At 46.6% G+C, this 15246-nt stretch overlaps 3 protein-coding genes across 4 annotated transcripts in view; 2 read left to right on the forward strand and 1 right to left on the reverse strand.

Annotated features, from left to right (window-relative positions):
- Window positions 1-4454, forward strand: part of EBNA1BP2 (EBNA1 binding protein 2) — a 4551-nt gene extending 97 nt beyond the window's left edge. The window contains exons 2-9 of the mRNA XM_074906405.1: window positions 118-201; window positions 428-585; window positions 1207-1330; window positions 2608-2697; window positions 2915-2990; window positions 3265-3355; window positions 3672-3843; window positions 4191-4454. Coding sequence (XP_074762506.1) covers window positions 118-201; window positions 428-585; window positions 1207-1330; window positions 2608-2697; window positions 2915-2990; window positions 3265-3355; window positions 3672-3843; window positions 4191-4241 — 846 coding nt within the window. The 3' untranslated portion in view covers window positions 4242-4454. The remainder of the gene's footprint in view (window positions 1-117; window positions 202-427; window positions 586-1206; window positions 1331-2607; window positions 2698-2914; window positions 2991-3264; window positions 3356-3671; window positions 3844-4190) is intronic.
- Window positions 4455-4608: 154 nt separating this feature from the next.
- Window positions 4609-8077, reverse strand: CFAP144 (cilia and flagella associated protein 144). Of its 2 annotated transcripts, none has more exons than XM_074906408.1 (4): window positions 7945-8077; window positions 7037-7096; window positions 6049-6122; window positions 4609-5008 (listed from the first exon to the last, which is right to left on the reverse strand). In XM_074906408.1, exons 1-4 carry the CDS (start codon window positions 8075-8077, stop codon window positions 4943-4945), a joined length of 333 nt encoding a protein of 110 aa, XP_074762509.1. In that variant the 3' UTR covers window positions 4609-4942. The 2 variants fall into 2 exon arrangements, with proteins under 2 accessions (XP_074762509.1, XP_074762508.1); XM_074906407.1 differs by having other exon boundaries at window positions 6049-6152.
- Window positions 8078-8271: 194 nt separating this feature from the next.
- Window positions 8272-14996, forward strand: PIF1 (PIF1 5'-to-3' DNA helicase). Its single transcript, XM_074908159.1, has 12 exons — window positions 8272-8736; window positions 8820-8925; window positions 9004-9129; window positions 9223-9376; window positions 9903-10017; window positions 10090-10196; window positions 10603-10742; window positions 11412-11518; window positions 12272-12359; window positions 12994-13139; window positions 14146-14337; window positions 14665-14996. The coding sequence occupies exons 1-12, from the start codon at window positions 8272-8274 to the stop codon at window positions 14719-14721; spliced, it is 1803 nt and encodes a 600-aa protein (XP_074764260.1). The 3' UTR covers window positions 14722-14996.
- Window positions 14997-15246: the final 250 nt, after the last annotated feature.

Raw genomic sequence — 15246 nt, forward strand, 5'->3', positions numbered from 1 at the left:
TGAGCCGGTGGCCGCGCCGGGGCGCGGGCCCGGCCGTGAGGCCTCCCCCGGCAGGCGCCTGGTAGGGCCGCCCGGTGTCCCCGCCGGCGGCGCGGCCTGACGGCGCCCTCTCCGCAGCTCCAGGAGGCCTTCGCGAGGGGCGCGCTCAAGCCGGGGCTCAACGTGGTGCTGGAGGAGCGGCCGAAGCGGCGCAACGACGTGGTGAGCGGGGCCTGCGGGGCGGCCGCGGCCCCCAGCGCCGGGTGGGGGGCGGAGGAGCCCCCGCCGGGGCCGGACCGGGCCGGGCAGAGCTCCAGGGCCCCTGCACTGCTGTGGTGATTTGGGGTGTCGCCCGGCGGCCTTGGAGGAGCAGCCCACGGTGTGACCCGGGCATGGGGTGGGGCTGCGGTTCGGTGCGGCGGTGGGCAGAGCTGTGCTTCCTTCCCAGGACGGCCTGAAGCAGTGTTTGACCGACTTCAAGCAGCAGCTACCTTGGGTGGAAAGGCTGGATGTGACTTCGGGCCAGGTCATGGACCCCGTCTCACAGAGTGCTCCTAACAAAGATGCTGTTGATCCCGAGAATGATTTCCAAAGAGAGATGAGCTTGTAAGTGACAAAAAGGGAGATTTCTCGTAGGGTCCTGGCATACTGCTGCATGCTTGGAGTCGTGTTTCACAGGTGTGCTGCAGACTGCCACACTGGCCGTCAGCGGTATCATGTCACTCTTGGGCAGTGATTTTTTACATTCATAACTCTGAATGTTTTCCAAAATAACCTCAAATTATGCTGGTGTACTTAACTTGTCTTGCGACTGGAAATCATTTCCGTTCTTGCGGCAGATTTCCATTCCTTGCTGAACAGTTTTTTTGAAAAGTTCCTTGGTTGCAGCACTATGGCTTTAACACAGGATTTGGATTTTTCTTTGTGGATTTGTTTTGGTGTTACTACAGTTCTCTTGTTCGGCTCTGCCTTTCATAGTCCAACATATAAAGCTGTAACTGGAAACCAGATAAATGTATATGTGCAAGATATAAGTGTTAATATTGTACTGGCACCTAAATTGCTTTTAGTAGCACTGAATGCTTTAGGGCACAGCGTGTTGATATAAGGGTAGATCAATGCTTGTTAGATCCCAGTACCAGGTAGCTGATGTGAGCAGAGTTTCTGTCAGCGCTGGGAGATGCCCAGCCCCCCCGTGACAGAGCTGGTGCTGTGCTGTCGTCCTAGTTACCGGCAGGCTCAGGCAGCGGTCCTGGAAGCGCTACCTAGATTGCGTAAGCTCCAAGTTCCTACTAGAAGGCCAGATGATTACTTTGCAGAGATGGCCAAATCAGACCAGCAGATGCAGAAGGTATGTGCAGTGAATAATGACTTTCTTTTCTGTGTTATGTTTTGGTTTTAGCCTGTGTTAGGGATTAACTTTAAGGTGTGATGTGTGAATACCTACCTTCATCTTCTTTGACAGATGTTTGTGAAAATGTTTGTGTTTGAAATTTTTTTTGTGGCAGGAAATGTCTTCCTTTTTAGGTATTTCAGTGTAATGTGGGGATTTCCATAATAGGTTGGAGCATAAAGTAGAAAAGCATGATTTATATTCTGTTCTGAATGTATTTAATATTAAAAATTGAGACTTCATTTCTGTATGTGTGACAGTGGTTGTAAAGTTGGCTGTATTTGTGCTCTTTGGCCTAAGACTTGCAGTCAGCTGTGGCGTTAATGTAATCCTTTTTTCCTATTTAAGTATCACCCTTTGTTTATATTTGTGTGTGTTTTGGTTCTCTATGATTTTAAACTGTGTGTTATTGAATTAGTCTATCATGGGTAGTGTAGGAAATAAGAATTTAATGAACTTGCTTCTTGATTGTGGTCGTGGTTCAGAATGGAACCCTAAGTTTTGTTTTTGTTTTGGAAAAAGACAAGATTGTATAAGTTAAACAAACATGAGCTGGATTCTAATTTGGAGGTTCATGTGTGACTTGAACTTGGCTTGTTCCAAGTGATGGCTTATAGAATCTTCCTAGAGAAAAACGAAGATTAATAATTAACTGGTGCTGCGGCTTAAGTCAATTCTGCACATTATTATTACCTTCTTTTTCTGGCTTTTGTTTGAAGAACAGAGTTTTTATCTCTTGGTGAAGTCACAGACTGAATCCAGAAGATCTGTGTTGAAATCTTTGTAATCCCGTGTAATGCAGCATCCTTATAGAAACATTTGTGAACAAGGATGAAACAAAAAGATGTTTTCTATAGCATGGAAGGGCTGTTGACTCTTTTAATAATGACAAGAAAGAAGCTGTTAAGTCTTTGACATACACCTGAGTAGACTGACAAGATGTGACAAGATAATCTTGTTTAGCAGTTCCATTAGAGCCCATGATAAGGCTTTGTCTTGTCTCTATGTGAGTTTTGTCTTTTTAACCATATTGTGGCTACAGATCAGTTCAGAAATTTGTAATAACTGTTCGATCTTGAGTTGAAAAAACATTCTGCCTTACAAAGCGTTACCTGATTGATATTTTCGTTTTTACACTCATTAATAGTTCAAATAATTATTCATTTCAGGACTGTACAGCAATCATAAAATTCTCGCATTACTGATAAATTTTGTCTTTTCTATACCCTAATAAGATTCGACAGAAGCTTAAGAGTAAACAGGAAGCAATGGAGAGGTCTGAGAAAGCGAAACAGCTCCGTGCAATGAGAAAATATGGCAAGAAGGTGAGGAGAAGTTACAAACGGGACCTATCTATGACAAGAATCTAGAGCCTGAGTGAGGAGCTTAGAAAGTGAGCCCACAGGAGGCTGGCTAAAATATATAGAATCTGTCTGGTCTTCTGTCTAGCTGCTTTGAAGGAAGACAGAGCAAAAGATGGAATACCGTAAAAAGTATGGGATACTAGAAGTAGCAACACTAACATTCTGCTTCTAATCTCAGGTGCAAACTGAGATTCTACAGAGGAGACAAAAAGAGAAAAAAAATATGTTGAATGCAGTCAAGAAATACCAGAAAGGTAAAGTTAACTTGTCTAAGAGAGCAAATGTGTAATGTGAATAGTGATGTGTGAGCAATGTAAGGCAGTATGATGTGTGGTGTCAATCTGTAGTGCTGAGCAGTGAGCTTGAAAGGCTGCCGCTGTGCAGAATCACATGCCAGTGGCAGCGAAAATCCTCTCAAGTAGCTGTTCTTCAGGGAGGGTGACTTGTTGCACTTAATTGCTTAGACTGAAAATTCATATTTTCTGTGGTGGTAGCTGAGCAACTGTTGTTATGTCGTCACTCTTGCAGGTCTCTCTGACAAGCTGGATTTTCTAGATGAAGAGCAGACATCATCTCAGGGGCATAAAAAAGGCGGTGCAAGTCAACAGATAAAGAAGGGGTGAGACCAGAAAAGAAATAGATATAAATGCAGAATCTCTGAGTATTTCAGTCTTCTAGTGGATCATTTTGAGGCACAAGAAAGCTGCTCTGATTAATGTTCATTAATATAAGTCTGAGGTGTATTTCTGTCCCTAGAGAGGCGGGAAATTGTGTCCAGAATGGAACAGAGACCAAAATGTTCTAATTTCTGTCTCTTCAGTAAGAGGGAAAGGGTTTAGGATAGCTGATGGGAGTCCATCGGCAGATACATGTGCCTTCTTGAGAGCTTTCTGAGGAAAGAAATATAGGTGGTGATGCTGTTCGATGTTTTTCAGACCAAATGCCAAAAGACGATACAAGAATCAGAAGTTTGGTTTTGGTGGGAAGAAGAAGGGCTCAAAGTGGAACACAAAGGAGAGTTTTAATGATGTATCGAGCTTCCGGTCGAAAGTGGCTCACAACAAAGGCCCAGGAAAAGCAGGAAGAGGAGGGAAAAAAGCCCTCAATGTAAGTTCAGTGTTGTATGCAAATTCTCCCGGTTGGCTGGGAAGCCAGCCCTGGTCTGGGAGGTAGAGCTGAGTACATGATGGGTGGCTCCAGCGTCTGGAAGTGACAATGTCTGTCTTTGGGATTCGAACATAATTCAGTTGCAGAGTTGAGGACAGTGGTTTGGTGTCTGAGCAGGGGAATGAGTGGGGGAGTTAGCAAGTACTGTTTGTTGCTACCTGTGTCCAAAAACCTCCTTCTCCAAAGGTGCTGGCAAATATGTTCTTGGTATCCTCCCCAAGCTATAGAGCTAGAATAAAGATTGAGAACATGAAACTAAAGATCTGAATCTGTCCTTTATTTTGCAGAAGAGACCTGGAAAGAGAGCAAGGCAGAAAATGAAAAGCCGAGCGCGATAAGAGGACTGTGCTCCCCCGTGGAGTTCCTGTGTTTCTGTGTGTTGCAAGATGTGTTTGTGCTGTCCTCAAGCAGCTAATGGTGAAGCAAGCTGGACGCTTCCAAGTGGCAAGAAAAAAATGTCAGTGGAGACTAGTGTCTTATCACTAATTTCTTCTTACTGTCAGTTTTGTTGAAGGATTCTTTTCTACTTAAACCTTTGGTGTGTAAGCGCATTAAATGGTTTGCACAGAACAATGTCTCATTCATGTTTAGCTGTGTTATGAGTGGTGGCCAAAGCCTGCCCTTTGTTCCCTTCGCTCTGACAGCTTTCTCCACAGCTACTGTTGACATGTACTTGGTGAACTTGAGTTCTGGGTCATGTTGCCGATGTCAAAATAAGAAGTCTGAAGCCTGTCAAGATGTTAAAGTGGTTTTTAGACTATTTATGTAGATGGGTTTATATAGCAGTGAGACAAATGCAGCAATCTTATAAATAGGTTTATTTCTGTAACTATTGTCAGGCTGTAAATCTGGACGGACTGAGGTTCTCTCTTCCCTTTTCTCACTACATTCTCTTGTCGGAAATCTACCACTCTCCTAATAACAAGCAAGGCCTAACACATGAGATGTCATTGACTGTTTCTATCTTAAGTTGTGTGGCTTTGCCACTCTCCTACTGCAGGTTCTCTGACTTCTCCTCCCCATGCCCCATGGCAGCTGTTTATTTAGTGATCTCTGTTTTCCGGCGTGGGAAGTAGAGTCTGCAATCAGTACGGTCCATCTGAATCTGGGAAAGAAAAATAATGAACAGTCATGAGCTTTTACTAGAATTAGCAGTAGTAATCCTTCCTAAGAGTGACACACAGTGTTCTTGCTGCTGAGAAATGCCCAAGTGACAAGTGAGAGAATATACTGTTCACTGATTCATTACGGTAGAACCTGGTGGAAAAGGAAAACTTAACATATGAAATAGCATTGTGAGTCCTGACTATAAATGTAACTCCTCTCCCTACACACAAGTTTAGTTGCCCCTTTCCTGGCAGTCTAATCTACCACTAGTATCTAACAGTGTAAATCATTGCTGGGATGTCTGTCTCTATCTAGCCTTGTCGTGAGTAACAAGTTTACCTGAAGTGTAATATGAAAAGTTGCAAAAGACTATCTTATTTATCTTAGTTTTCTTTGTAACAGGCCAAAATTAATCAGGCCCTCATTTGCCTTTCTCAAAACTAATCTAAAAAGTCAGTCATCGTCACAGCTACTCATCTGTCAGATATGAATGATTGATGTCTTGGCTTGTTAATAAGACTTCTTTTCCTCCTGTTTATTCATGCTTCACCAAATGAATCCTCACTGATGTATTCCGCCTTGGATATAATTAGCTGATTATTAATTTCATGGTTCTGCTTACAATTTGTTTGAAAGATACTTTACAGCAGCACATTTTTTTTTCACAGTACTTACGTATGTCACTTCACATTGCTCGCTACACCATTTCTCATGGCTGAATGCTTTAATAAACAGCCATGATTACATAGGTGGCATTTGGCACTATGCTTGGAGTTGACTGTCACTGTAGATATTTTGCATGCAAGTTTCTCAGGGAAAGTCTACTGTTTCTGTGTGCACAGACCTGTGCCAGTGTGAAGAGTCCTCTTAGGTGTAAATTTTAAAAATTTGTTATCCATGAACAGCTATGCTCATTCCTAGTCATTCCTGTTTTTTGTGTTTGTCACAATTTATTTTCTTGCATGAATATCTTTCAGGGTTACGTGCTGCACCTCTCTGAATCCTGCAAAGAGCCAAGTCCTTAAGCACCCTACTCACCAAAGGTGTTGTGTTCCAGCCAATTTCCTGACTTTCAGTTTGTGGCTCTGAATATTTCTTTGTTGGCTCCAGTGCTGCGTGGTGAATAAGATTCATAAACTTGGCTGTTGGTTTGAGACACAAATACAAATGAAAGAAAGCAGATTTAAAAACTAGTCACATGTGGTTGTGTGTTAGAATAGGACATCCTAACACTGTGCAAGCAATAGCAAGAAAGCCAAGGTTGAAGTAAACCTCAGTGCTTCTGTGTATGATCTTGTAAAACAATCCGGGGTGGCATTTCTCCTCAAATTTATCGTAAGGAAGGTTCAAGATTTGCCTGCCTATATTGTCTTGATAATTCTGTCATCCCTGTGTACCATATTTTAGCATCTTTTCTTATACCACATCTAGTATCCACCAGTGCTCCATGTTAGCTCTCCTCTTATTCAGTTGCCTGAGACCTTCTGCCTTTCCCTGTCTTGGTTTTCTTTCACCCCTGATCCTTGACTAAACAGGCCAACCTTAACAGACTGTTAAGTTTTTTAGGCAAAATTGGCATGTTAGAAATAAGGGAGCAGCTGCTAGCAGTTCCTGTAACTAGTGCTGTAAAGCAACACTCAGCAGCCATTTCAGCAGCTTATCATATGTGGTGGTTGATTAGAATCTGCAATGGCTGGCAACATGTATGTATAAAACATGTTTCTAGATTATTTTTTCCTGAAAGAGGTTTAGATTCTCAAGCAGAATTTTATGGTAGATAACTAAAAAAAAAACCCCAAAACAAACCCATAATTGCATGAATGCAAGCTTGTATTGATAATGAAAAGTAATGGGAAACGGCCTTAAAGTGGAAAAAACCCCTGCAAAACCCGTGAATGAGTTTAACTTTCTTACATTGTTACAGGGGTGTTTCCAGATGTGTCATCTTCTAGACTAATTGGAATTTTAAAATCTTACTTATCAGTCTTCTGCTGTAATTATCACAAGCTGTTCAGAGATTTCTTACCATCTGCTGGCTCTTCTATATTATCATGCCAAGACATGGGTTTCTTGGTGATCGTGTGAACTGGAAAGAAATTATGCAGGTGAATTGCTTTAATGTTAATTTAGCATCACAGCCAGGTATAGGATATCTATCATTGCAGATGCTGTTTTTGATTATTCCCCAGTCTGGGCCCAGCTACTTCAGTGAAGTTGTAAAGGAAGAAGAGCATGTGAACAGTACAAAATAAGTTGAGATAGCAACTTCCCTGAAACGGAAAGAGGGTTAAACATTTTAAAGGCCCTTCTACTGAATGCTACCTGCATTCACCACAGCAAAGTTCCACCCCACCCAAGTGATGGCCTAAAGAGTGTCAAGTTTCAGGAAATTATTTTCTTTGTGTTTGTTTTTGTTTTATTGTAAAAGCTAGGCCTGAGTGAATCTATTCACATCATCTGTCTGTTCCAGCACAGATTACGATATTCTGTGACTGTGACTTGGCAGGTAGAAATCAGCCTGAGGGCTGAAGAATCACAGTGTAGTGTTGGGGTTCTCTACCCTATCTTAGCTCTGTGTTGTTCACTCAGGATCTATGGGTTCCAGAGCCTAGTCACCTCGTGTCTACGTGTTCCCTAAGGCACCATCTAATCTGGGCAAATTGGTCACTGTTCTGTCTTTGAGGGTGCAGACTGGTTCCTTAAGCAAAAGAAAAGCCCAGGGGTTGCTCCTTCCAGATCTACCCCTCTCGCTGGCCCCTGCTGGCGTTCTTGGGGGCAGCTGCTGGTCTCTGATGCAGGTGAGCGCCTCAGGCGGGCAGCCCCCGAGCCCTCCCTCAGCCCCGCGGCTCGGTCCAAGCCTGTCTTGCCCTCGGGCCTTCACGCCCGTTCTCTGACCGTGGGGGTGACCGTGGGGCCGCCCGCGCGGCGCCTCACCGCGGTGGAGCGGGTTCACGTTGTACTGCGTGTGCAGCCTCTGGCACTGCCGCTCCTTCCGCACCCGCTCGCACAGGAGCTGGTTCTGCCGCACCGGGTCCAGCGGTTCCCTCTCCCCGCCGCGGGCGGCCATGGCCCCGCCGGGCTACGCGGCGTCCCGTGGCATAGCAACGCCTCACGCGGTCCCCCACGAGGCCGCTGGTTGGCCCGGCTGGTGCCCCGCCCCTCTCTCCCGTCCTTCCCGTCTCCTATTGGCCGCCGCGTTAAAGCTCCCGGCGCTGATTGGCGGCGGCTGCGGGCGGCGGGTTTGAACGGCCGGTGGGGCCGATGGCGGATGCGGGGCTGCGCTGCACGGTGGCGGTGGAGCAGCCGCTGCCGGGGGGACAGGCTCCGCGGCGCCGCGTGGTGCGGGGCGCGCTGGTGCTGCTGGGCCGCAACGAGCTGCGGCGGCCGGTGCTGCGGGTGGTCGGGGGCGGCGGGGCGCCGGCGCTGAGCTTCGCGCTGGCCGGTGACGCCGTGCGGCTCTTCACGCGGTTCGCGGGCGAAGGGCGGGCGGCGGTGCGGATCGGGCCGGGCGGCGCCCAGGTCCTGCTCTCCGACTGCCCTCCGGACGCGCTGCGCCGCTTCCTCCGCCTCCTGCGGCTCAAGGTGACCGCCGGGCCGCGGGGCGCGCCGCGCAGCCCCCGCCTGCTGGACCGGCCGCCGCCGGCCTTCGCCGTCATCAGCCCGCTGCAGGAGCGAGACCTGCTGCGCGCCCCCGGCCGCCGCCGCGGAGGGGAGCGCCCGGCGGAGGTGAGTCCCGGGCCGAGGGGGCACCGGTTACCGGCCCCGGTTACCGGCCCCGCCCTCACAGCACGCCACCGCCCGTCCCGCAGGAGCCCCGCGCGGAGAGGCGGCCCCCGGCGAGGCTCTCGGCGGAACAGGAGGCGGTGCTGGACGCCGTGCGGAGCGGGAAGAGCATCTTCTTCACTGGCTGTGCGGGTGAGGGGGCCGGCGTGGCTGCCGCCGGGTAAGGTCCTCGGGCCTCGCCGCTGACCTGCTGCTTCTCTCTCCGCCAAGGGACCGGGAAGTCGTTTCTGCTGAAGAAGGTCGTGGGTTCCCTCCCTCCGAAGAGCACCTACGCCACAGCCAGCACGGGAGTGGCGGCGTGCCACATCGGCGGCACCACTCTCCATGCCTTTGCAGGTAACGGTCCGCTGACAGGGAGGCGCTGGGAGCTCTTGCTCCCGTCCCAAAGAGACTGGAGCTTCCCAAAGCTTTACTTCCTCCTCCTGCCAGGGATCGGCTCTGGGAAGGCACCGCTGGAACAGTGTATTCAGCTGGCAGAGAGGCCTGGGGTGCGCCAGCACTGGCTGGCCTGCCAGCACTTAATTATCGATGAGATCTCAATGGTGGATGGCAAGTTCTTTGACAGGCTGGAGGCAGTGGCGAGGTGAGTGATCGTCTGGTCCAACAATTTCCCTAAATTTCCTTCCTCTGGTTATGTGCATGGATACAAGGCAACCACCAGTGCAGGACTGGAAGGAAGCGTGAAATCATAGCCAGTATCTGGGCAGATAGGTTTTGATCATGTTCCCCTCCCAGCTGTGGCTGTTCTGGTTGCTATTTCTATCTTTGGAGCCAAGTGCTGTCTATAGAACTGAGTCCACAATCCAGCTGTCTATTTATGCTGTGCCTAGCAGTTCTCTCTTGCAGAGAGAAGCAGCTGTGGTACAACAGTTACCAAAGAACCAAGAATGATAATGACATCTGGAGTGGGTAAGCCCGGTAAATTTAGTGCCTTGTAATAGCACTGCTTAATTATTTGAGCTCTTCTGACACAGCTGAGGATAATCATCTTTTACTGCAGGTGGTGTATGCTTAAATATAGTGATAGACTAAGAAGTAAATTCTGAGACCTGGCTATGTCCAGGTCCTGCAGGACATTAAAAATTTCTTCTCTCTTCCCTCCCTCTCAGGGCAGTCAGAAAGCGGGATGAGCCTTTTGGAGGAATTCAGCTAATTATCTGTGGGGACTTCTTGCAGCTACCCCCAGTCTGCAAGGCTAATGAAGAGACTAAGTTCTGCTTCCAGGTACAAAACTGTTCCTAAATTCATTCTTATACTTCAAGTCTGCCTCTTCTTAACAATAGAATGATTTTCCAGGCAAAAAGCTGGAGGAAATGCATCCACGTAAACATGGAGCTGACAGAAGTGCGGCGACAGACCGACAAGACCTTTATCTCACTCCTGAGTGCAGTCCGTTTAGGCAGGTGAGGAGAAATGGGGCTTTCTTTGTAATCTCTACTCCCTACTGATGGAGCAGAGAAAAGGGTGGTTTGTCACTTCTCTGCTCTGTCAGGAGTGTGTGGCTGGGGGCAATAGCTATAAATGCTTGAGTCAATGTAAGCAGGTTTTATGTATGCTGCTGTTCTGATGAGGAAGGAGCCTTTCAAGGGTCCTTCTCTGCAACTTCTGTGAAGAAATTTAATGGATCCTGAGCTGGCAGGGCTAGGACACACACTTGCACTACTCTCCAATTCTTGTAGTTATCTTTCTCTATCCTTGTCACTCAGGGCCTGGGGCTTTCACAGCCTGATCCAGCTGGGTGGAGGTTGCTGCTGCTCAGGACCTGTTCCTGATCACTTTAAATAACAATCTCTTTTTCCTGGTTACCAGGTGCACAGAGGAGGTTACCAGACAGCTGATGCAGACTGCTGCGAACAGGTCTGAGCGTGATGGGATCCTGGCTACACGGCTCTGCACCCATAAAGATGATGTGGAAATAACTAATGAGAGATGCTTGCAACAGCTATCAGGTGACCTCCTTGGAGGAGACTGCCAGTTTTGGGGCTGAGCTCTGAGTGGCTGCAATGGGGATACTGTGATGTCAGGAGGAACTGGTCTGTCATGCATAGCATCATCAGTCCCAGTTCTGTGTGTTGGAGTTGAGCTGCCCAGGGAAAAACTTCACAGCTTTTTGCTTTAAAATTCACACTGTTACTTCTTTGTATGTAATAGACAGTGAGCTCATTGCTTGCTCTGAGATAGAGTAGGTCGCTTTTTGCCTCCATGCCCCTTCTTTTTCTTTGTATAGCATCTCAGAAAGGCCTTGCTCTATGCAGCCACAACTTGAATTAAGGGCTGTTTCATTTCTGCATCCCTGTCTGGCCCTAGGATTCTTCCCTAGTCCTCTTTGGAGATCTGTTGTTGGCAGCAAGTGAAACTGGTCATATGCTTAAAATGGTGACTACTCAATTCTTAGTTACTGCTGCCCTTTGATTCCTGAGTCTTCTCATGCTCTGGGAGTTATGCTGGGAAGAGATGCAATAGTGAGCTTTCTGCCATTAGATGTGACAAGATTATTAAAAGGTTATTAGATGTGACAATGGATATTAAAAGAGAAATTGTTGTAGAAATAAATGCCGAGCCTCCTGCAACACTGTAGAATATGTTCAATGTTTGTAATTCATGTCTGTTTTTAACAGGAGAAGTGCACACTTTTGAGGCTTTGGACAGTGACCCAATGCTAGTGAAGTTAATTGATGCTCAGTGTCCTGTGGGTGGTAGAGTTGAGCTAAAGCTTGGAGCCCAGGTAAGTGTGTGTACATACATTTGTGAAAGACCAGTGGCTCAAATGGCATAAGAAAACTAAAGGTATAGCAGATTATTGTATAGAAAGCAGATTCTGTACAGAACACCTATGCCAGACCAACAGAAGACTCTATCCAAATATTTATATTCTTTCTGCTTGGAATCTTGTCCAGACAGAGAATTAGTTTTTGTGGACAGTGGTGACTGCGAAGACTGGCACACATTTCCAATCAGGTTTAGAAGCATCCAAGTAGCAGAGAGCGCAAGCAGTCCTTGCCTGCAGTCTCAGCTCGGTACAGCAGCCCTCCTGACCTGTAAGGTTATGGCAGAGCTTGCCAAACTTGCAGGATTGGGCACCTTGCTGTGAGCTAGGGCTGTCAGAGTGGAAAGAATGCAGGATTGTGTTTACCAGCAACACTGTTTTGTCTTGGGAAGTTGCTCCTTAAGTGTTCCCAGAATCTATATATGTCTAGGCTGGTTGGTGTTTGGGGAAAGGGAATCTGTTCCGTGGATCTGAGCTCACAGTTGTGGACAGAAGCAGCTCAAGTGAAGTGTTCAGTGCTGCAGAATGATGTGGTCAAGAATCCTAGGAATGGAAGGCTGTGAAATCATTTCAGTCAATTTGGAGACGGTGCTCTATCCTGCAACAGAATGATGTGGTGCTGTGCTTATGCTTCCTGACTAAAAGTTTACCTGCAGGTGGCTGAACAGGCTGTAAAGACAGCGCACTAACGATTTTTTTTTTTTCCTGTAGGTGATGCTAGCTAAGAATTTGGATGTGTCTCGAGGGCTGGTGAATGGGGCACGAGGAGTTGTTGTAGGATTTGAAAGTGAACAGAAAGGTAAGTAAGATTTTTGATCTTTTGTTGAAGGAAGAGGAAAAAAAAAAAAACCCAAACAATTTATCATTGATGGCGGATGACTTGTTCATTTTGCTTACTGCTTGGTAAGAATAATTTGAGAAACGCAGGGGGGAGGTCTGCTCTGCAGTGAGACCCTTGGAGCTCTCATGAGTTGTGATGTCATGTGCTGTATCAGCTGTAGCTATCTGTAGGGCCTCTTGTGTTTGCTTTTCTTTATTCTCTAAATGTGTATAATCACTTCCATTTCCTGTCTGTTCTGTTGAAGCAAGTTTTGGAGGGGGTTTTGTTTGTTTTTCTCAGAGAATAATGTTCTGCTACCTGCAACATGTATTTTTCTCTGCATCTCTTCTGATATATTACCTGACTTTAATCCTCCTGCTTCAGTAGGTTCCAAACATCATTTGGGGACATCCTATTTCCTGTGTGTGGGTTTAGGGTTTGGGTTTTTTTTTGTGTGTGTGATTTTCTTTTTTTAATGCAGCCCTAACAGTCATGAAAGACTGATATGGGGAAGGAGGGGGGGGGGAAATAAAATTGTGTTCTTAGACTGTTGGCTTCCTGGCTCTTGAATGTCAGGAAAACATCTCTTTCTCTCCTGTTCCCATTCCTACAGGGCTGCCTAAGGTGAGGTTTCTCTGTGGGGTCACACAGGTCATCAAAATGGAGAAATGGGTCTTCAAAGGACCATCAGGAGTTCATTTGAGTCGTCAACAGTTGCCTTTAAAATTGGCATGGGCCATTTCCATTCACAAGAGTCAAGTGGGTGTTCTTATACAGATGTCTGTAGACTTTTACACTATCCTAAGCCTTATTTCCTGGGTGACCTTGCATTGCTGGCTAAAACAGGAGGGAAAACTAAAAGGTTCTTGTTGAGGGGGACCTCTGGAATATGTGTCTTGAGCTGCATAGAAGGTAGTGCCTCTTCTGCTTGTGATGCTTGTCTATAGGGTCAAGGATGGGCTAGAAATACCACTAGAGTTTCCGTAAGTGTCCTACTATCTGCATAGCTGGTGTTACAGTCTAAAGCAGCATTACTTACCACTGTGGGCTGATCAGGGTACTGTTTCTGTGATGGTCATCAGTATTAGTGACCTTGAGGCTTGCAGTGTACCTGAGGAAGCTGCAGGAGTCACAGCTGTGCCCTTTGGGCTAGACTCCCCCTTTGGTGGTATATGTTGGGGGTTTTTTTCAGTGTCACTAATACGGTTCATACCTTTCCAGAAAACTTCATACGCTTTGATAAATACATGTCTTGGTATTAGACCTGTGAGTTTGTTCCCATGCCACTGCTTAAACCAGGCCGTGTTGTAAATTCTGCTGCCTCCTGGGGTGTCTCCTGGTGCAGACAGGGCTGGCCAGGCCTAACCCAAACTCTGCCTCAGCTGGTCTGCCTGAGGACTGCTTAGAGACTGGTGGCTGCTCCAGTGAATTACTTGGAGTGAAAACAGCAGGACTTCTTTTCCAGCTGTGATGATTATATGGGATTTGTGGACTTTCACACAACAAGCAGCTCACTGGTTAGTGGACCCTACTGTCTGCTAGCAATTTCCTGATGGTGGAAAACTGTCCTTTTCTTTCTACTGACTCCCGTCTTTTAATGAGTTACATAGTCAAACAAGGCATTTCGTTTTTTTTTTTTTTTTAATCAAGTCCATACACCAAGGATGGTACCTTTGAAAGACCCACAGGACAGGTTAGTGTCGATACAGCACAGTGTTCTTTTTTGTTTGTTGTTTTTTTAACAAACTTCTCATGTCTTTGATAGGGCATGTCTTTAGACTGTGTGGAAATCTCCCTGTCTCGTGTCTTTGAAAGTGGGCAGGCTTATGTAGCCCTCTCCCGAGCCCGTAGCCTTGCAGGTCTCCGTGTTCTGGATTTTGATCCAAAAGCAGTGAGAGCTGACCCTTCTGTGTTGCAGTTCTACAGACAGCTGAGACATCATCAACTTCTAACCCAGGTAAAGAACAGTACTTTGCTAGCAAAGCCTGCATTGTGCAGCCAGGATGAGAGATGTTTTCCTGAGATGCTACTCTTTTTCTTCCTAAGCAAGACAATTCAAATTAAAACTTGTAGTGGCAGGAGATGAAACTGCAGAGAGGGAATGTGGTGGGGCAGTTCTTGGTGGTAAAATACCTGCTATAGTGCTGGGATAGTATAACACTACCTGGCCCTGTGGATGAAAGGATGTGTTGGGATTCTTTGATCCTCTTCTTGCTGTAAGAACTGAAGGGGAAGTGGGCATACAAGCGATCTCTAATTTTTTTTTTTTTCCTCCCCCTGCCAGGATTCACTACATACCCATTCAGGTGCTGATGAGAAGGAGAACTGGAAATGCAGCTGAGTATCGGCATCTGCAGAGACTGCTGAGTTGCAGTGATCTTGATATTGGGTATATGTGATAACCTAGATAAATTTGAAGGAATTGTTTTTACATGTTTGCTTCATTCAGCTGACTCTGGATGTGTAGATGCGTCCCTGTCTTGTGTCTCTGAAATTTGGAAGGCTTCTGTAGTCCCCTTCTGGGCCCACAGCCTTGAGTACTTCTGTGTCACAGATGCAACTCTAGAAAAGAAGACTGAACAAGAACGTGCCTGAGGGACCTTCCTACAGTTCTAATCTGCCTGGCTGCATTTTATTCTCCACATATGTAGACTGAAACTTATGTGCCTGCCTTCAAGTATATCACAGTTCAGAGATGGAAAGTGTGTGTCCTCTTTTAGTGGATGGATTGGACCTGTTCACAAGAGCTGCTGACACAAGTGGAAGCAGTTATAAGTATCTGGAATTCATGCCTGATTCTCCTGCAAGTGAGGGGCTGCCAGGAGCTGGGATATCACTTTAGAGTCTGCTGGGGTGTTCTTGCCTT

Source organism: Athene noctua, chromosome 5, assembly GCF_965140245.1.
Source record: "Athene noctua chromosome 5, bAthNoc1.hap1.1, whole genome shotgun sequence".
Classification (NCBI taxonomy): domain Eukaryota; kingdom Metazoa; phylum Chordata; class Aves; order Strigiformes; family Strigidae; genus Athene; species Athene noctua.

Bases quoted from the DNA above. Each gene is read 5' to 3' on its own strand.
- CFAP144 (XM_074906407.1), bottom strand. From the start codon at position 8,077: ATGGCCGCCCGCGGCGGGGAGAGGGAACCGCTGGACCCGGTGCGGCAG. The intron at 7,097-7,944 runs GTGAGGCGCCGC...ATTTCTTTCCAG, and splicing joins CGTGAACCCGCTCCACCGCG to TTCACACGATCACCAAGAAA. The intron at 5,009-6,048 runs GTGAGTAGGGTG...TTTCTTTCCCAG, and splicing joins GCTGGAACACAACACCTTTG to ATTCAGATGGACCGTACTGA.
- PIF1 (XM_074908159.1), top strand. From the start codon at position 8,272: ATGGCGGATGCGGGGCTGCGCTGCACGGTGGCGGTGGAGCAGCCGCTG. The intron at 8,737-8,819 runs GTGAGTCCCGGG...CCCGTCCCGCAG, and splicing joins GAGGGGAGCGCCCGGCGGAG to GAGCCCCGCGCGGAGAGGCG. The intron at 12,360-12,993 runs GTAAGTAAGATT...CCATTCCTACAG, and splicing joins ATTTGAAAGTGAACAGAAAG to GGCTGCCTAAGGTGAGGTTT.